General features: G+C 40.4%; 1 protein-coding gene across 8 annotated transcripts in view; it reads left to right on the forward strand.

The window, feature by feature from the left end:
* Window positions 1-20,947, forward strand: part of ACACA (acetyl-CoA carboxylase alpha) — a 375,954-nt gene that overhangs the window by 86,857 nt on the left and 268,150 nt on the right. For 6 of the 8 annotated variants that reach the window (XM_067020788.1, XM_067020791.1, XM_067020790.1 and 3 more), the window contains 5 exons: window positions 6,532-6,664; window positions 7,963-8,101; window positions 16,818-16,927; window positions 17,893-17,974; window positions 18,960-19,058. In XM_067020788.1, coding sequence (XP_066876889.1) covers window positions 6,532-6,664; window positions 7,963-8,101; window positions 16,818-16,927; window positions 17,893-17,974; window positions 18,960-19,058 — 563 coding nt within the window. Of the gene's footprint in view, window positions 1-731; window positions 785-6,531; window positions 6,665-7,962; window positions 8,102-16,817; window positions 16,928-17,892; window positions 17,975-18,959; window positions 19,059-20,947 lie in introns of those variants that run through there. The other 2 variants (XM_067020792.1, XM_059048599.2) reach the window with 1 other exon arrangement.

Genomic DNA, 20,947 nt, shown 5'->3' on the forward strand with positions numbered 1-20,947 from the left:
AAAAGGTGTGTGTGTGTGTGTGTGTGTGTGTGTGTGTGTGTGTGTGTGTGTTCGTGTGTGTGTGTTCCTCAGTAGTGGCATGTTTCGTCCTTTTGACTGGCTTTCTTTCTCTCCTGACCTGCTCTTCCCGCTCTTGGAGTCTGAAAATCAGTGTTATTTGTTTTGATTGGATCTCAGAAATTACCTACTTAGGCTGTGCTGTCCTCCTCCCTCTGGATTTCCTGACCCCATTACTTTCTTGGCGTAGTTGTCCTTGTAAACTGTCTTCTTTTTGCCCTGGGCCCTCCCTGTCATGTGCTCCTGGCAGCCTGGAGGGGCCGTGGAGCTTTTCTCTGGTGACTGTCAGAAGAAAGTGACCGTTGTTGAAACACGTTTGCTGCGGCTAAGGCAGAGCTGCTGAGATCTACTTTCTAGTTATACAAGCTTTTATATTTCTCCCCCTCTCCTGTCGGGTCCCCTTGGGAAATCAACTAATTCTGTGTGTGGGCCGGGTGTAGGGGAGAAAATGCAAACAGGAGGGGAAGTATGGAAATTGGGGACAAAGTACACAAAAAGACTGTAGCTTGAGGCCATCAGGAATACTCTACTCTGACTGAAGCAGGGCCAAGAAGTAGGCACAGTATGTCTTGTCCTCCTGGGTTTTAAGCACCTGCAGCAGGAGGACAAACTCCGGCTTGTGTTTATAAGGCCGACACCTGAAGAAAAAGCCTCCATTCCTTTGCCATCTTGATATGGAGGGTTCTGCGGAGAAAAATAAGGAGATGAGATATTACATGCTTCAAAGGTAAGTTTTAGAGTGCCATATCTGGGCAATATATACCTTTAAAAAACAGTAAGACATTGACAGCTAAGCCCTGGAATTTATGGGCAATCTGATTTGATGATTTTCTTGTGTCTGTAGGAAACTTTTTTTTTTAAGGAAATGAATTAAAACGCTCATATTTGCTCCTGGATTTCTAAACCTTTATTTTATACTCAGAATTTGAACTGAAGATACCTGAGACCATGTGTGACATTGTAGCTGCGTTGAAAACAAGCACCCATGCACAGACCTTGCTGTGTGCTGGTCTTTCGTTAAGGAATCTCACTTAGTCTGTGCCAAAATTGCTCACCGTTCTTGGCTGGTTTTTCAAGAGTGAAGTCTCTTCATCTATTTTGAAGGAAAATATCAATTCTGTGTAGTAGGTAGCATCCTGTTGGAGGTAGTTTTTCAGAAAACTTTTTTTTTTTTTTTTTTTTTTGGCGTTACGCGGGCCTCTCACTGTTGTGGCCTCTCCCGTTGCAGAGCACAGGCTCCGGACCCGCAGGCTCAGCGGCCATGGCTCACGGGCTCAGCCTCTCCACGCCATGCGGGATCTTCCTGGACTGGGGCACGAACCCATGTCCCCTGCATCAGCAGGTGGACTCTCAACCACTGCGCCACCAGGGAAACCCTGCAGAAAACTTTTTTAGACTCTGTCTCTTGGACCAGGAAAGGTGGCTGCTGCCATTGTCCTGGTGTGTGACAGTAGGCAGCCAGACTGGAGGTGTTGAGAGTGCCAAGCTCTCCTATCCCGAATCTTTGTTCTTCCTGCTGTTAGAACTCACGCTGAGGAGGAAACAAGTCAGGCCTTCTTCAGACCTCTTGCAGGTCTGTGCCTCTCCAGCAGAGGGTCGACATAAAAGACCTGAATGATTTGCTGAATGGCAGTCATTAAGGGTCGCTTGCTTGTTTTTGCAGTCTGGAGTTTTTATTTTCATAAAAATTACCCGAAAATTAAATAGACCCTGGAAAACATAGAAACAAATGAAAAACACTGATTTGGCAAAATGTGTCTTTAAAACAGTCATCCTTTCCTTTTCATTTTTACTTGACCTCTTCCACCCTTTGGGGGGTAAACCAAGCAAATCTTCCACTGAGAGTCAAATAAGTAAAAAGCAACTGGTATATTTTACATATACATATTATATATTGTTTTATATATAATATATACTTATATATTATATATTTTGTATATTTTACTCTATACACAATAAAATGATTTATATATGTATAAATATAATAAATATATATAACTTCGGTTTATTATTTTATTTACGTAAAACAAACATATATACAAACAGAATACATACACACACATATATATATTAATTACACACACATACACAGTTTTATTTTGTTTTTCTGTGGTTAAATATAATAGGTGATCTGTCCATTTTTTTCAAGGAGACATCCCTCCTGGAGGAGTCTGTCCTCCAATTTGAACAATCATCTAGAGAATTCCCTTCTCTTCTGTGTTGGATCCTCTATTTCTTGCATTCCTTGTCTTCCTTTTTCTTGGTTTACTTCATCTTTTGGGAAGACAACATTCTCTGGTAGCTTCCTGAGAAAAGCTAGGTGAGAAGTAAAGATTTTGAGATCTTTTATATCATTCCACTTGATCCTCTTATTTTTAGCATGGTGCCTAACTTCTGAACATGGCTATATGAAGCATCCAATCTTTTTTTTTTTTTTTTTTAATCTTTATTTTTGGCTGCATTGGGTCTTTGTTGTTCCACGCAGGCTTTCTCTAGTTGCGGTGAGAGGGGGCTACTCTTTGTTGTGGTGCACAGGCTTCTCATTGCAGTGGCTTCTCTTATTGTGTAGTACGAGCTCTAGGCATGCGGGCTTCAGTAGTTGTGGCACGCAGGCTCAGTAGTTGTGGCTCACAGGCTCTAGAGTGCAGTCTCAGTAGTTGTGGCACATAGGCTTAGTTGCTCTGCAGCATGTGGGATCTTCCCAGACCAGGGATCGAACCTGTGTCCCCTGCATTGGCAGGCAGATTCTTAACCACTGTACCACCAGGGAAGTCCTTATCCCATCATTAAAAGTAAGGTATATTTCTGTTTTTCTCCCCTCTTTGATTACAAGTGACCCTCAAGGCATTTCTTTGTTATCTCTAAACTATTGATTAAACCCTATGACCAATCCCTTCCCCACCTTAATTTTATTGATAAAGATTTTGCTTCCCTTTTTGTGTTATACTCAGGCATCTCCTTATTTATCCTAGGTTTATATCTTCTCTGTCTCTCTCTCCCTAAGAAACTGAAAGTTGATCTCTAGGGAGTGTGTGTGTATGTGTGTGTGTGTGTGTGTGTGTGTGTGTGTGTGTGTGTGTGTGTGTTTTTAATCTCAGGTGTATAGAATTATATAATCATAATTTTTGGTTCAAGACACACTCATTTGTCCATGTGTAACCCACTATTATTTATTTATTTGGTTACTTTTTTAGTAATTTTAAAAATAGTGTAAAAAAGAATTAGAAAACCCACCATTTAAAGGTTGATCCTTGGCCGTCACCTACATCTTTCTAACCATATAGTCTCTCCTCCATAAACCTTCTCCCTGCTTTCCCCACCCAGGTAGTCATTTCCCTTAATCACATGTTCATCACATTATTTTGTTTCTCTGTTTACATAGTTTTATTGTATCTATATGTATGTCTTAAAAGTATGTATATTTTAGGTTTTTTAAAATAAATTTATTTATTTTATTTATTTATTTTTGGCTGTGTTGGGTGTTCATTGCAGCACACAGGCTTTCTCTAGTTGCGGAGAGTGGGAGCTACTCTTTGTTGTAGTGCGTGGGCTTCTCATTGCGGTGGCTTCTCTCATCGTGGAGCATGGGCTGTAGGCGCGTGGGCTTCCGTAGTTGAGGCACATGGGCTCAGTAGTTGTGGCTCACGGGCTCTAGAGCGCAGGCTCAGTAGTTGTGGCGCATGGGCTTAGTTGCTCCGTGGCATGTGGGATCTTCCCAGACCAGGGCTCGAACCCATGTCCCCTGCATTGGCAGGCAGATTCTCAACCACTGCGCCACCAGGGAAGCCCCTATATTTTAGTTTTTAACTTATGATCTGTTTTTAATTTTATAATCTATATATAATATTTAGGAGCTTCTTATATATTAATCATATATCTAGACACTTGACTAAGGCCTCCTATTATTTCTAATAATTTACGGAATCTTTTGTTTTCTATATAAATTACATCATTCACAAATAAATATAATTTAACTTCCTCTTTGGCAGTCCTCAGGTCTCTAATTTACTTATTAATTTTTTTATTTTATTGCACTTGCTAGGAAATCTAACAGTTTTACATTTATGGATTTTCTAAAATTAAACCATCCTTGCTTACCTGGGACAAACTCAAGTTGGTTGTGGAGTAACATATTTTTTATCTAATATTTTGCCCATCCTTGACCCAACACCTATTTAGAATATCGTCTTTAGGAATTTTGCAACTGTGGTCATGAGTAAAGCGGCCCTGGACTTCCCTTTCATGTAATGTCTTTGTCTGGTTCTGGTATCAGTATTACTCTAACTGGGAAGTTTTACTTCTTTTTCTACTGTTTGGAAGTTTGGTAGGCTACGATCCTTGAGAGTTCAGTAGAACTTGTCTTTTAAAACCATCTGGGGCTTCCCTGGTGGCTGTGGTTAAGAATCCACCTGCCACTGCAGGAGACGTGGGTTTGAGCCCTGGTCTGGGAAGATCCCACATGCCGCGGAGCAGCTAAGCCTGTGTGCCACAACTACTGAGCCTGCGCTCTAGAGCCTTTGAGCCACAGCTACTGAAGCCCACGGGCCTAGAGCCCATGCTCCGCAACAAGAGAAGCCACCGCAATGAAAAGGCTGCGCACCCCAACAGAGTAAATCCCGTTCGCCGCAACTAGAGAAAAGCTCTCACACAGCAACAAAGACCCAACGCAGCCAGAAATAAATAAGTAAGTAAGTAAGTAAGTAAATAAATAAAATAAGGATAAAACCATCTGGACCTGGTATTTCTTTGTGGGAAGATTTTAATCATACTCCTTTATTTTGAAGAGAGAAATTACTTGAGTGCAAGGTTAGAGTGTAGGAGAAATGAAAAAAAGATATAAATAGAAGAAAGCAGCTGTCTGTTAAATAGTGTATAAAGGATTTTATTTACTATATCCATGATCTCATTTAATCCTCAAAACACCCTTTCAGAAGGTCTTTCAGTGCTATGAGTCAAGATCCAGTTAGGGAAAGAGAAACTGCATTAGGTATTATAAACAAAAGACATTCAACTGTGAGAATTGGTTACTTGGGTGTTAGAAGAATAAAAGAACAAAAAAGACATGCTGAGGTAACCCAAGGTTAATATCTGCATGAAGCAGCTACCACCCCTAGGGAAGAGGTAGTAGTCCCAGAACCTACAAGCTTGGAGCGGGCCCAAGGTGCTTGGAGAGGGGCTGGTGCTTGGACCTCTGGGAGTAAGCTTTGAGTAGCTGGTGCTCAGATCCCTGAGGAGGAGGCCTGGCCTGACAGGTGATTGATAGGCCCAGGCCGGGTAGCCCAGAGGATGAGTGAGCATGGCAGGGCTGGTACTCTGACAGCCAAGGAGCCACAATCCACTGCTCCTGGTCCTTCTAAGGGAATGCATCACAGCTGTTCCTGGGAATGCTGAAAGATGCTAGAGACTGGAATTAACTCTTTTTTCCTGTGGAGCAATGCTGATAATAACTGGAAAATAAGCAGAAAATCCCTTTCTCTCTCTCTCTCTCTCTCTCTCTCTCTTTTTTTTCCTTAAACCCTTCTGCCTTCCTATTGGCGGAATCAAACAAGTTTGCATGGTGTTAAGCCCTGTTGTCATAGAGCAGAGCATAAAAGGGTGGGCTTGGAGCTGAGAGACAATAGCTAAAAACCTAGAACAGTGAATACCATACATATTTACAAAGAGAAAAGTGAAGCTTAGCAAGTTTAAGTTATTCAGTGAAGATCTGGAATTTAAAGCAGACCTGTGCTGTTTCCACCACTATCTAATCTAAAACACCATTGATTGTTAGAGGCACCGTTATTGAATGAACCACTGAGAAAAAAAATTCTGCCAATTAAATAAAGCACACCATCAGTTGTAAGATACATACCAATTTCAGAGATTTTAAAAAGCTAAAAAAAAAAGTGTTATCTTAAGGTCAGTGAAATACGGTTTATAAATAAATTGCCTTGTAAATGCCTTGTAAATAATTTGTTTTTGGACTTGTTGATTTTGAAACATCTATGGAATATCCAAGTAAAACATTTAGTAGGCAGTTAAAAATGTGGAGTTACAGCTCATAAGAAAAATGGAAGTTAGAGATACAGAGGTGAAGGTCATCTGTGTGTCAGAATCATAATCCAGAAACAGGTTTGCTAACTGTTGTAGGTTGTTTTTTTAAGTTTTAACAGTCACTCTGAGTCTTTTATTTATACCATCTCATTTTAGTCTGTTCTTTGCCTATCTCTTTATGATGGCATCTGTTGTTAAACCTTAATATTGTCTTTTATTATTCAGGAACACTTATTTTTTTTCTTAAATTTCCACAAGCAAAGATCATTTTCTTTTCTCTCTTTTATATAAAAACTATGTGGTCTGCCATCATGCAGTCTTCACAAGGGTGCAGTTGGAAGTGCTCTTATAAGTTCAATAGTGAAAAGCAGATCTCCATGGGAGATAGATGATGTGAAGAAATCTTATCTGTAGACTTTCATGATTTCTCTATTTTTACAGGTCCAGCATGTCTGGTTTGCACCTAGTAAAGCAAGGTCGAGACCGAAAGAAAATAGACTCACAGCGAGATTTCACTGTAGCTTCTCCAGCAGAATTTGTTACTCGTTTTGGTGGGAATAAAGTGATTGAGAAGGTGAGTTATAACCTGCTAAATTATTTTTTCAAAAGTACATGAGATTTAATGCCTAGATTTGTTGTCCACATTTGCTCAAAACTGATATTTAAGTTGAATTTCTGAGACTGCAGAATTATCCTTTCTGTCTCCCTAGCATCCTATTAAATAATTTCACTATTTTCTGTAATATGTATTTACCACCAACAATTTAGTCATAACTAAGTAAGAAGATGAGGCAGCCATAAAGTGATTTTAGAAAGATCTTGCGGTTTTTATGGAGTTGCGTTGCACTGATCTGAGAGGGTATGAGAAATTGATTAGCTTGTGGGGTGGTAGTGAGGAGGTAACATGTCATAACACTGGGTTTAGAGCTAAGGGAGTGGAGAGAGTTTCAGAACAGAGGGCTTCAACAGTTTGATACAGTGTAACCTACTGGGTTCCGCCAGGAATTTGATATGTTTAGAGGGAATATACCACATGAAATACTTAACGAGATTACAGGTGTTTTGAAATGTTGTGAGTTAATCTGTGTCACTTTTATCTAAACCATATTGGAGCTGAGAGAATGACTTGATTGAAATAGCTTGCAGTGATTAAAAAATTAAAGGATGGGGACCTATATTCTCTGTCCTAAAAGTGTTGCTTTAGCGGTGCACTCCTGTTAGTCTTCCATTGAGTAGAGATTACGTGTCTCCCAACCTATGTTATCCTCAGGGTGATGATTGCAAGACAGTCAAGGAGGCGAAAGGTTTGTCTAACAGAGAAGTCTCAGGATCATTGATCCTTCTATTCTTTGTCTTGTGACCGTTCTTTCTGGGGCAGTCTGTACAATTCTAAGGCATTTGGATTCAGCATTCTGGAGAGAGGTGGTGGTTAGTGTAGGCGTTCTCATACATGTTCAGGACTCTGTGCCTTGTTTCACTACAACAGCGAATAGTGCATGACACTGTTGAATCTTCCCCCAGCCTTATCCATCTTCCCCCTGACGTTTGTTTCTTCTATTCCCTAAAAGTAGATATGGTAGAATAATTCACAAACTCATAAGATTTGAGTAACTGATTTTTCCCTTCAAGAAATGAAGTTAGAAAGGAGTAAGTTTTAGCTGGCACATATTGAAGTATTCGCTTAGCTAACATCTTAAAATATCCCTTGATCATGTGGGAGTTGGTTCCTAACTGCCTAGACCAACAATACAAATTCCTAGTTGAAACTCTGGCTTTTCAGAGGAAGATCTACAAAAGTGATTTCATCTCTTTTCCCCTGTCTTTGCCTGTCTTTTCTACCTCTCTCCAATTCCCATGTTCCCACTCTTCCAGGTTCTCATTGCCAACAATGGCATTGCAGCAGTGAAATGCATGCGGTCTATCCGCCGGTGGTCTTATGAGATGTTTCGAAATGAACGTGCAATCCGATTTGTTGTCATGGTCACACCTGAAGACCTGAAAGCCAATGCAGGTAAGTTATGAACATTAAGAAAGCATCATCCTCAAGCATAAAACATTGAATGGCACAGCCTTTAAGGAGAAGAATGTTAACTCAGGGGGATTCCCAAACCTAAGGATTTCTCTTTTAAAAAGTCAATAGTAGGCATAGACAAGGATTGTATTATATTTAACCTTAACATAGACGCCTGTGTTCTAAGTAAAAATAGGTAGAAATTTAACCAAAGTGTCGATGTGGGTTTTCAGTGTTATTTGCTAAGCCACATTCTTTAGCATGTGTCAGTAGAAACGTTTGGAAGGAAATGCTGTTTCCCTTATGAGTTACATTGAATTTTAGAGAATTTTAAGGTTAAGATTGTTTTTTCCCCTCCTCCTGTGAGGGGGAGACCTCTTGGGACCCAAATAGGTTTCACTCTGCAGGCTCTTTGGCATATTCTCTCTGCTTAGATGGTTTTCCATCTGAGAGAGGTAGATAAAGACTATTGGTGTAGCTGAGAGGTCGTGGCTAGTCCTTCCTCTTCATACTTTTTATCACTAAAGTATAATCTCTAAGACAGAGTACCCACAGATAACATTAGTTCTTTATTTTATTTTATTTTTAAAAATAAATTTATTTATTTAATTATTTTTGGCTGCATTGGGTTTTCGTTGCTGCACGCGGGCTTTCTCTAGTTGCGGCGAGCAGGGGCTACTCTTCATTGCGGTGCGCGGGCTTCTCATTGCGGTGGCTTCTCTTGTTGTGGAGCACAGGCTCTAGGCGAGTGGGCTTCAGTAGATGTGGCACGCGGGCTCAGTAGTTGTGGCATGCGGGCTCAGTATTTGTGGCTCACAGGCTCTAGAGCGCAGGCTCAGTAGTCGTGGCACGCGGGCTTATTTGCTCCATGGCATGTGGGATCTTCCCGGACCAGCCTCTCCCGTTGCGGAGCACAGGCTCAGCGGCCATGGCTCACGGGCCCAGCCTCTCCACGGCATGTGGGATCTTCCCGGACCGGGACACGAACCCGTGTCCCCCACATCAGCAGGCGGACTCTCAACCACTGCACCACCAGGGAAGCCCAAAGAGCTGTCTTTTTAAAGCTATTTTGGTCTTTATATGTACTCTCTATATTGAGACAATGATATTAAGACTATTCCTAAGGAGTAAGGGTTATTACATTATCTTTAGAAGTGAAGAAGGCACCAATTTATTGGAAAATAGATGTTATTATATGAAATCATTTAGATTGGCCCTTCAACACCTCTCAGCTGCAGTTTTGTATATGTGAAAGGAAAATCATGTCTATTTTACTGGATAGTTGTAAAGATGAAATTGTGTATAATAAATGTAAAGTACCTTGCATGATTTCTTTTTCCTTGGTGCTCCTATTAATTCATTTATTCATTCACTCAATGAACATGGAGACCTACAGTTTAAAAAGATATGATCTTGCTTGAGGAAACAAATAATTTCAATACAATGAGGTAAGTGCTATAATAGAAATATGCACAGGGTACTATGGAACACAGAGATGAGACATCATAACTCTGGCCCCTGCTCTTGGGTTAAGGGTTAAGAGGGGTTAACAAGATTAAGAGTGCTTTCTGAATGGGTTTTACCTAGCCAAGAACCAGTAAGAGTTAGTGAAGCAATTAGGGGGAAGAAAAAGGTATTACAGGCAGAAAGAATATATATGCAAATGTTTGAAGGTGTGACACAGTGGTTTCTGGAAACTGCAAGTGGCTTGTTAAAGTACAAGACATGATGTAGTATTTGTCATAGATGGTCTTGTTTTTCATGTTAGCACCATCAACAAAGGCAAAATAATAGATAATATAGTAATAAGAGCAAGGTGGGGTTTTTTTTTTGGTGGGGAGACAGATTAGGTTTGGAGTACATGTGATACAAGCAGATTCTAGAAATCCTACAAAAAATTGAATATATCCTTCTAGAACTTAGAAATAATGAGAACTAGAGATTAAGAGTGTACATTATTGGCAAATATGTGATAGTTAACACTACCTCCTGAAAGATCAGACAGAAAATGAAGAGAAGAGGGTTAAGGATGAAATTTTATAGAAGGCTAAAATTTAGGGATAGACTCAGGAAGATAGGCCCATAAACAGTGTTGAGAAGAAATGGTCAGGGAAATAGAAGAAACAGAAGAGAAAAGCAATGAGAAAAGAGAATTTCAATAAGGAAGGCTCAAAGGTGTCAGTAGTCCAATAAAATAGGAATCAAAATCTGTCTAACGATTAGGGAATCATTGGTAACTTTTGCAGGAATGGCTTCAGTGGAACAATGTGAGTATGCAGACTAATATAGGAAGATAAGGAATGAATGGGATGAGACATGGAGACAGCCAATGTGGACAAGTCTTTTGAGAATTTTGGATGAGAAGAGAAAAAGAAAAGGCAGTAACTAAAGAGAAATTTGGGGTCAAGAGAGAATTTTTATTTTTCAGAATGGAAGAGACTTAGGAATGTTTCTGAGAGGAAGGAGCCTGCGGGGTAGCAGTACACAAGAGAGCTAGAAGAGATGGAAGGGGATGGGATCATGAGCACCAGTGGACAAAAGTACTCATATCTTTTGACTAAGAAATTATATTTCCTGGTATTTATTCTGAGGAACAAAAATCAGTAATGGGGCAAATACGTTCATACAGGGATAGTCATTGCAGTGTTATTTAAAATAACAAGAAACCAGGAATAACTTAAGTGTCCACCATTAGTGATTAGTTACGTAAAATCTGTTAACACCAATTCTATGAAATACCATGCACCCATTAAAAAATATTTTGTGGAGAGGAGCTTCAAGATGGCGGAAGAGTAAGATGTGGAGATCACTCTCCTCCCCACAAATACATCAGAAATACATCTACATATGGAACAACCCCTACAGAGCACCTACTGAACGCTGGCAGAAGACCTCAGACCTCCCAAAATGCAAGAAACTCCCCACATACCTGGGTAGGGCAAAAGAAAAAAATCAGAGACAAAAGAATAGGGGCGGGACGTGCACCAGTGGGAGGGAGCTGTGAAGGAGGAAAGGTTTCCACACACTAGGAAGCCCCTTTGCGGGCAGAGACTGCGGTGGTGGAGGGGGGAAGCTTCGGAGCCACGGAGGAGAGCACAGCAACAGGGATGCAGAGGGCAAAGTGGAGAGATTCCCACACAGAGGATTGGTGCCGACCAGCACTCACCAGCCCGAGAGGCTTGTCTGCTTACCCGCTGGGATGGGCGGGGGCTGGGAGCTGAGGCTCGGGCTTCGGTCGGATCCCAGGGAGAGGACTGGGGTTGGCTGTGTGAACACAGCCTGAAGGGGCTAGTGCACCATAGCTAGCCAGGAGGGAGTCCGGGAAAAGTATGGAACTGCTGAAGAGGCAAGAGACATTTTCTTGCCTCTTTGTTTCCTGGTGTGCGAGGAGAGGGGATTCAGAGCACTGCCTAAATGAGCTCCAGAGACGGACGCAAGCCGCGGCTATCAGCGTGGACCCCAGAGATGGGCATGAGACGCTAAGGCTGCTGCTGCCACCACCAAGAAGCCTGTGTGCAAGCATAGGTCACTATCCCCACCTCCCCTTGCTGGAGACTGTGCAACCCACCCCTGCCACGGTTCCATGATCCAGGGACAACTTCCCCAGTAGAACACACGGCGCGCCTCAGGCTAGTGCAACGTCACACCGGCCTCTGTGATCATCTCTATAGATGCAGAAAAAGCTTTCAACAAAATTCAACACCAATTTGTGATAAAAACTCTCCAGAAAGTAGGCACAGAGGGAACTTACCTCAACATAATAAAGGCCGTATATGACAAACCCACAGCCAGTATCATTCTCAATGGTGAAAAACTGAAACCATATCCACTAAGATCAGGAACAAGACAAGGTTGCCCACTCTCACCACTATTCTTCAACATAGTTTTGGAAGTTTTAGCCACAGCAATCAGAGAAGAAAAAGAAATAAAAGGAATCCAAATCAGAAAAGAAGAAGTAAAGCTGTCACTGTTTGCAGATGACATTATACTATACATAGAGAATCCTAAAGACTCTACCAGAAAACTACTAGAGCTAATCAATGAATTTGGTAAAATAGCAGGATGCAAAATTAATGCACAGAAATCTCTTGCATTCCTATACACTAATGATGAAAAATGGAAAAGAGAAATTAAGGGAAACACTCCCATTTACCATTGCAAGAAAAAGAATAAAATACCTAGGAATAAACCTACCTAAGGAGACAAAAGACCTGTACGCAGAAAACTATAAGACACTGATGACAAAATTAAAGATGATACCAACAGATGGAGAGATATACCATGTTCTTGGATTGGAAGAATCAACATTGTGAAAATGACTATACTACCCAAAGCAAACTGCAGATTCAATTCAATCTCTATCAAACTACGACTGTCATTTTTCACAGAACTAGAACAAAATATTTCACAATTTTTATGGAAACCCAAAAGACCCCAAATAGCCAAAGCAATTTTGAGAAAGAAAAAGGGAGCTGGAGGAATCAGGCTCCCTGACTTAAGACTATACTACAAAGCTACAGTAATCAAGACAGTATGGTACTGGCACAAAAACAGAAATATAGATCAGTGGAACAGGATAGAAAGCCCAGAGATAAACCCACACACATATGGTCACCTTGTCTTTGATAAAGGAGGCAAGAATATACAGTGGAGAAAAGACAGCCTCTTCAGTAAGTGGTGCCGGGAAAACTGGACAGCTACATGTAAAAAAATGAAATTAGAACACTCCCTAACACCATACACAAAAATAAACTCAAAATGTATTAAAGACCTAAATGTAAGGCCAGACACTATCAGACTCTTAGAGGAAAACATAGGCAGAACACTGTATGACATAAATCACAGCAAGATCCTTTTTGACCCATCTCCTAGAGAAATGGAAATAAAAACAAAAATAAACAAATGGGACCTAAGGAAACTTCAAAGCTTTTGCACAGCAAAGGAAACCATAAACAAGACGAAAAGACAACCTTCAGAATGGGAGAAAATATTTGCAAATGAAGCAACTGACAAAGGATTAATCTCCTAAATTTACAAGCAGCTCATGCAGCTCAATATCAGAAAAATAAACAACCCAATCCAAAAATGGGCAGAAGACCTAAATAGACATTTCTCCAAAGAAGATATACAGATTGCCAACAAACAGATGAAAGGATGCTCAACATCATTAATCATTAGAGAAATGAAAATCAAAACTACAATGAGATATCTCACACCGGTCAGAATGGCTGTCATCAAAAAATCTAGAAACAATAAATGCTGGAGAGGGTGTGGAGGAAAGGGAACCCTCTTGCACTGTTGGTGGGAATGTAAATTGAGACAGCCACTATGGAGAACAGTATGGAGGTTCCTTAGAAAACTACAAATAGAACTATCATATGACCCAGCAACCCCACTACTGGGCATATACCCTGAGAAAAGCATAATTCAAAAAGAGTCATGTACCAAAATGTTCATTGCAGCTCTATTTACAGTAGGCAGGACATGGAAGCAACCCAAGTGTCCATCAACAGATGAATGGATAAAGAAGATGTGGCACATATATACAATGGAAGATTACTCAGCCATAAAAAGAAACAAAATTGAGTTATTTGTAGTGAGGTGGATGGACCTAGAGTCTGTCACACAGGGTGAAGTAAGTCACAAAAGAGAAAAACAGAAACCGTATGCTAACACATATATATGGAATCAAAAAAAAAAAAGGTCATGAAGAACCTAGGGGCAAGACGGGAATAAAGATAGAGATCTACTAGAGAATGAACTTGAGGATACTGGGAGGGGTTGGATAAGCTGGGACAAAGTGAGAGAGTGGCATGGGCATATATATACACTACCAAACTTAAAATAGATAGTTAGTGGGAAGCAGCTGCATAGCACAGGGAAATCAGCTTGGTGCTTTGTGACCACCTAGAGGGGTGGGATAGGGAGGGTGGGTGGGAGGGAGATGCAAGAGGGAAGAGATATGGGGACATATGTATATGTATAACTGATTCACTTTGTTATAAAGCAGAAACTAACACACCACTGTAAAGCAATTATACTCTAATAAAGATGTTAAAATCAATAAAAACATTAACAAAAATTTTGTGGGATAACATTTATTGGTCTGAGAATACATTCTGACAAATTGTTAAACTGTTTATTTATTACTGTGTAACAGTATTACCACAAATTTAACATCTTAAAACAATGGACATTTATTACCTCACAGTTTTTGTAGCTGGGTCTTCTGCTTCAGGTTATCACAAGGCTGCCATCAGCATTCAGCTGGGGCTGCAGTCTCATCTGAGGCTTGACTTGGGATGGATCTGCTTTCAAAGTAACATGGTTGTTGGCAGCATTCAGTTTTCTGTTTGGACTGAGGACCTGATTGTGTTGCTGGTTGTTGGCTAGAGACTGCTCTTGTCTCCTTGTCATGTGGGCCACCCCAAAATGACTGACTGCCTGCTTCCTCAAAGCCAGCAAAGGAAAGTGTCCCAGTAAGATTGGCTACATTCTTATGCACTGTTAGTTTGGAAGTGACATCTCCTCATCCTTGCCATATTCTCTTGGCTAAAAGCAAGTCATAGATTGCGCCCACGCCCATGGAGAGGGGATAACTTAAGATATGAATACCTGGGGACTTGAGATCATGGGTCTGTCCATCACAATTGCTTAGAAAAAAGTTGGCTGTAAGGAGACTGATAGCATGATTTAATAATAGAAAGAAAGTACATTGTGTATAGTCAGAGAAAAAAAAAAAGGTGTAATGACATATACCAAAACAGCAATCTGGTTACCTCCATGAGTGGGAGTTTAAGGCAAGTCATAACCTAGAAAAGCATGTTAACAGCAAAGAGTTTCTACCTGTAATATGAGCACAAGACACCCTTCAAAAGAAAATGAACAGAGAACATGACTAGATAGTCCATGAAAGAAGAATTAAAAAGGAACAATAGGGCTTCCCTGGTGGCGCAGTGGTTGAGAGTCCGCCTGCCGATGCAGTGCCCTGGTCCGGGAGGATCCCACATGCCGCCGCGCGGCTGGGCCCGTGAGCCATGGCCGCTGAGCATGCGCGTCCGGAGCCTGTGCTCCGCAACGGGAGAGGCCACAACAGTGAGAGGCCCGCGTAAAAAAAAAGGAACAATAAACACATGAAAAGAGATTCAATTCCAATGATAATCAAAGAAATGCAAACCAAAACAATAATAGATTGGGATTTTAAAAATATAGGACTGGCACAATTTCAAATTGATAATACCCAGTATAGGTGAGAGTATAGGCAATTTGGCACCCCCATTGCAAGTGAGAGTCTAAAGTGGTTTGGTTAGTATGGGAAGATATCCACAATATATTAAGTTGGTTAGCAGTTTATGGTTTCTAGTATATCAAAGCATGAACTGATTATCTCTGAGTCGTGGGACAATGGGTGATTTTGACTTTTAAAAAACAGTACATCCTGCTATATTTTCTAAATTTTTAAATAATCAGCACGCTTTCCCTCATAATCGGAGAGAATGATACACCTGTTTTTATTTTGTACAAACTGTTAGGGCCTCATATCTTACTCTGAGTGGAATTTTAAAAGAAGGACTTAAAACCTTTAAAAATTAAGAGCACGAGATAAGAAATGTAATAAATATGGTGGAGATGGACCTTGAGAAAGTTATTTAACTGCTCCAAGCCATAATTACCTGTAAACTGGGTGCTAATAATACATGTTATATGTGATTATTGAGGATGAAATGAAATAATATATATAAAGTGCTTAATACAGTCCCTGCACATTGTAGCTGCTCTGCCACAAGTACTGCCAGAAAAGGAAGAGAGAAACATCAGGTGACAGATTTGAAAGGGGATACTGAGCCAAAAAAAAAAAGGAGGGAAAGAAGTTATCTTTTTAAAGTATCTTTCCCTCCAGATAAAGGTTTTTCAAGCACTTGATAGACTCCTATACCTAACCTTTCCTGTTTAGCCAGTCTACAGACCCTCCAGACTCTACCCTGTTTCCCCATTCTGTCCCAGCTTTACACCAGGAAAAGGACTTTCTCAGAATATAGTGCAAGTTAAAGATAAAAGGTGTCACTGAGCTTTTTCTCAGAATAGAATAATGGGCCTCTTAAGTGACAGATACATCACCCTTGATATAGGGATCATAAAAACCCTTTGAAAAGGTCACACAGTGAAAAGTTTGAGACCTGCTGTTTTAGTAGTATAAGAGCTCCTAACTAGGGCTTCCCCGGTGGCGCAGTGGTTAAGAATCCACCTGCCAATGCAGGGGACACGGGTTTGAGCCCTGGTCCAGGAAGATCCCACATGCCATGGAGCAACTAAGCCCGTGCGCCACAACTACTGAGCCCGCGTCCCTAGAGCCCGTGCTCCGCAACAAGAGAAGCCACTGCAATGAGAAGCCCGCGCACCACAACAAAGATAGCCCCCACCCTCTGCAACTAGAGAAAGCCCGCGTGCAGCAACGAAGACCCAACACAGCCAAAAATAAAATAAATTAAATAAATTAAAAACAACAACTAAAAGAGCTCCTAACTATGAGATTACCACTTTTAGTACTGTGATTTAACAAAGAGCCTCCAAATAGATGGTTCTGGGAATTACCCCATTAATACAGTTTGTCCTGTGGTTACGTATGATGGTACCTGTCCTTTACACAGTTTTTGCTCTGATGTTACATTTCTGAAAATAAAGCATGTGTTCTCTGTTAATTTGCTTGTGTTTTCAGAATACATTAAGATGGCAGATCACTATGTGCCAGTGCCAGGAGGACCAAACAACAACAACTATGCAAATGTGGAATTAATTCTTGATATTGCTAAAAGGATCCCAGTACAAGTAAGAGATGCCAGCGTCTCCTCGAAATCCAAATTCAGCCTTTAAAAAAAATTTTTTTATGGGAGTATAGTTGATTTGCAGTGTTGTATTAGTTTCTGCTGTACAGCAAAGTGAATCAGTTATACATATACATCTATCCACTCTTTTTTAGATTCTTTTCCCACATAGGCCATTACAGGGTATTGAGAAGAGTTTCCTTTGCCAAATTCAGCCATTTTACAGTTGGGCACAAGGGGATAGCCAGTGAAGAACTTTTAATTTTATATAAAGCATCTTTGTTGAACGTTGGTAAAAGCCTTTAAATGGAATATAACAGACAGGGAAAGGAAAGATGGAAAGAATGGAATGAGCCAACATAAAGTAAACGTAATCCAAACAAGAGGTTTGTAAGGGTCTTTCAGAGATTATTCTATCCATTTCACCTTCAAACCTCCTAGTAAGTAAAAGTAACCTGTTTCCAATGGAATACTCTTAGTCCAGAATGTGGTAGAGTAGAAGGAGGTTGTTTCTTCCCTATCACATTGTGCTAAGGAGTTTAGGGTAAGTGTCTTAAAGCCCAAAGAGGAAAAAACTCAGGCAGTATAACCACTAGATATAAAGGTGGAGTTGGGTGGCCAAAGTAATTCAATCTGTGGAAGAAAACCAACATTTCTACAAGAGGCTCTATAGAGTCTAGTTGAAAGGCTATGAACTGAGTTTCCTAAAGAGCAACAATACTAGCTGGTTCTTAATATCAGTTTCAGCCTGTTTTTGACCTCTTCAGAGGTTCTACCACAATGGACTGCTTATTGTTGTTCTGTGAAAAGTTTGCCAAGAATCAGGCATAGAAGCTGAATTAGGCATTAGGCTGCTGTGGGGCTATTGTACCTCATGGAGCAGGGCCAGTCTTGGTAGAAAGTAATACAGTTTATCATGTTCTTTTTAGTATGAATTTTAAGAATGAATCATTTTGTGTTCCCTTGTAGGCAGTTTGGGCTGGCTGGGGTCATGCTTCTGAGAATCCCAAGCTCCCAGAACTTCTTTTGAAAAATGGCATCGCCTTCATGGGTAAGCCTTTCTGACATACTGTTCCTGCCTTTCTGTTTCTCTCTGTCATTTTGGCCCATGTTCTTCTCTATATTCTGCTTTTCTTCTGTTTAACATGCACTGGGCTCTTATTTTTTCATCAGTCAGCAGCTCTCAGAGCAACCCTTTTCTTCATTTCTTTTTCTTTTTCTTTTTTTAACCCTTCATCATTTCTTACATCTTGCATCTTGATTGTGTTTTTTGTCCCCAGATTCTTTTCTATGAGATATGGAGGAGGCTCTGATTTCCAGAACACTGGCCTTTAAAAACTTTGCCGTTAACGTTAAGAAAGCATGTGGAGAAACGACCTATTTTTATATAGAAAAGATAATTGAATACTTAGGATATGCTGGCAGTGTGCCCTTAAATATGAATCATTTCTTTCACATTTAAGCATATAGATTATATTTCTATAAGTGAGGCTATTTCTTCTGACTTTTCTGCTATCCTATACGGAGAGAAAATTTGAGGTTATATGGCTCAAAGTGTTTCTGTCTCTATCTCTGCAATGTTGATTATGCTTTGTAAAGCCTCTTAAAGATAAATCTTCCTTTTGGGTTTCCCTAAGACCAAGGAGAGTATAATATTTTAAACTTGAACACCAAAAGTTTATTGTCCTTACTTCAGGATATTGGTTAAAAAAAAAAAAAAGACTTTGTTAATATGGTAAAGTTGGATCATGACAGATGATAAAATCAGAGTTACATTTGTCAGGAATTTAATTCAGCATATATCTATATATATTGAATTCTCCCTGTATGCAAAAATTTACCACATTAGGTTCTATGAAGGGTACAAAGATGAGCCAAAACATAGTAGTCCCCATAATCAAGTTTCTGATGTTGATGATATGTGCTGTAGGGGATACAAGACAAATACAAAAATAATTATATGGAAGACAAAATACATGTGACAGAAACGAGGCCAAAATGTTACAGTCAGGGTTCTTTCCTTGTTTTGTTTTCAGGTCCTCCAAGCCAGGCCATGTGGGCTTTGGGGGATAAGATTGCATCTTCCATAGTGGCTCAAACTGCAGGTATCCCAACTCTTCCATGGAGTGGCAGTGGTAAGAAATTATTTCTTGTTTGTATCTTAAAGTGTAGAAAAACTCAGTAGAATATTTGGGACTGTGACCTTGGGGCTTAAGCCTGCTTTAAAATGTGTTGGATATTTGACAGAAATAGAATACACATTAATTAATGGTATCTTGTATCTCCTGGCTTAATTGTTGTACCTGTGATTTTATCATGTCTTAAGAATGTAAATTTTATACCAGGTATGTAGATGCTAAATTGTAACGTAAATGATCTTGGGACTTAATTTGGAGAAACTGAGAAAACTCATCTGCTTCTGTGGATTCAGATCTACTCTGGGTAGGCTAGAATTTTCCTCAGAGATGGACTTCTTAGGTGGAATAGGTCTTTGAAACTGGCTGGGAGGTGACTGGAATCACTAAGAAAAAGCTAAAACCCACCTACTCAGATGCTTGCCTGCCAGTATTCTTTCTTCCTTCCTTCCTTTCTTTCTTTCTTTCTTCCTTCCTTCCTCCCTCCCTCCCTCCCTCCCTCCCTCCCTTCCCCTCCCTCCCTCCCTTTCTTTCTTTCTTTCTGTTTATTTAATCTTTATTTATTTTTAAAATTTTATATTGGGGTATAGTTGATTAACAATGTTGTGTTAGTTTCAGGTATACAGCAAAGTGATTCAGTTATACATATACATTATCTATTCTTTTTAAAATAAATTTATTTATTTTATTTATTTACTTTTGGCTGCATTGGGTCTTCATTGCTGCGCACAGGCTTTCTCTAGTTGCGGCGAGTGGGGGCTACTCTTCGTTGCGGTGTGCAGGCTTCTCATTGCGGTGGCTTCTCCTGTTGTGGAGCACAGTCTCTAGGCACGCGGGCTTCCATAGTTGTGGTACATGGGCTCAGTAGCTGTGGCACACGGGCTTAGTTGCTCCGCGGCATGTGAGATCTTCCCGGACCAGGGATCAAACCTGTGTCCCTTGCATTGGCAGGCGGATTCTTAATCACTGTGCCACCAGGGAAGTCCCTCTATTCTTTTGTGCCAGTGTTTTCTTGATTTGAGCCCACAGTCTATTGATGATTCGTTTTGCTTGTTTAATACCATTCAACCTCTTACTTGCCCTTGATGCAGAAAAATGAGGTCAATAATCAACCTTTCTTTCAGACATGCAGAAGGATGAATTTTTTGTAAAAATGATTTATTCTTGACGAATCCCTTGAAGAGTGCCTGTGAATTATTATAGCTGATAACAATATGAACTTCTGTTTTTTTGGTACTGAAGCACAGAGAGCAAACATACACTAAAACCTCTTCTGAATAGGAACTACCATTGTCTTGAGTCAGAACAGATGTGAACTCTTGTTACTCTGGCTCTCCAGGGAGATTGCAATATCCTCTCCAGACCAGCTGGGTCAAACAGTTTAAAATAAAACGTTGAATTTGTTCTTGTTTGAATGGAGAGGCTGTACCGTTCGTTCCCTTTGTGGCTGAGTACAGGGACATTCAGGGAGTATGGAATCATGACTCTGCTGGGGCCAATAAAACCGCCATTTCCATTTCCAAGAGCTCATAAAGATTGAATTATTTCTCAGACCTCTGGCCCTGGAGCAGCCCTGAACACACGCATTGAAGGTATTTTGCCTGCTGAGATTATGTGAGAAGTCTGAGGTGCTTTTTTGTTTGTTTGTTTTGTCTTGTATGTCCTTGCATTTTTTTTTAAGTTGCTGCTTGTTAGCTCTCTTGGCTTTTTCCAGCAACAGAACCCAAGTGGCCAGGTGTTGCTATAGATAAATCCTGCTAACTGCAAAGACTGATCAGGGTTTTATGGTATCCCTCTTTCTCCCATCTACCCTCAATTTTGGATAAATATGAAAGCATTTTAAAGAAGGTACTGGTGGTCCAGTGGTTAGGATTCGGCACGTTCACTGC

This window comes from Kogia breviceps, chromosome 19, assembly GCF_026419965.1.
Source record: "Kogia breviceps isolate mKogBre1 chromosome 19, mKogBre1 haplotype 1, whole genome shotgun sequence".
Taxonomy (NCBI): domain Eukaryota; kingdom Metazoa; phylum Chordata; class Mammalia; order Artiodactyla; family Physeteridae; genus Kogia; species Kogia breviceps.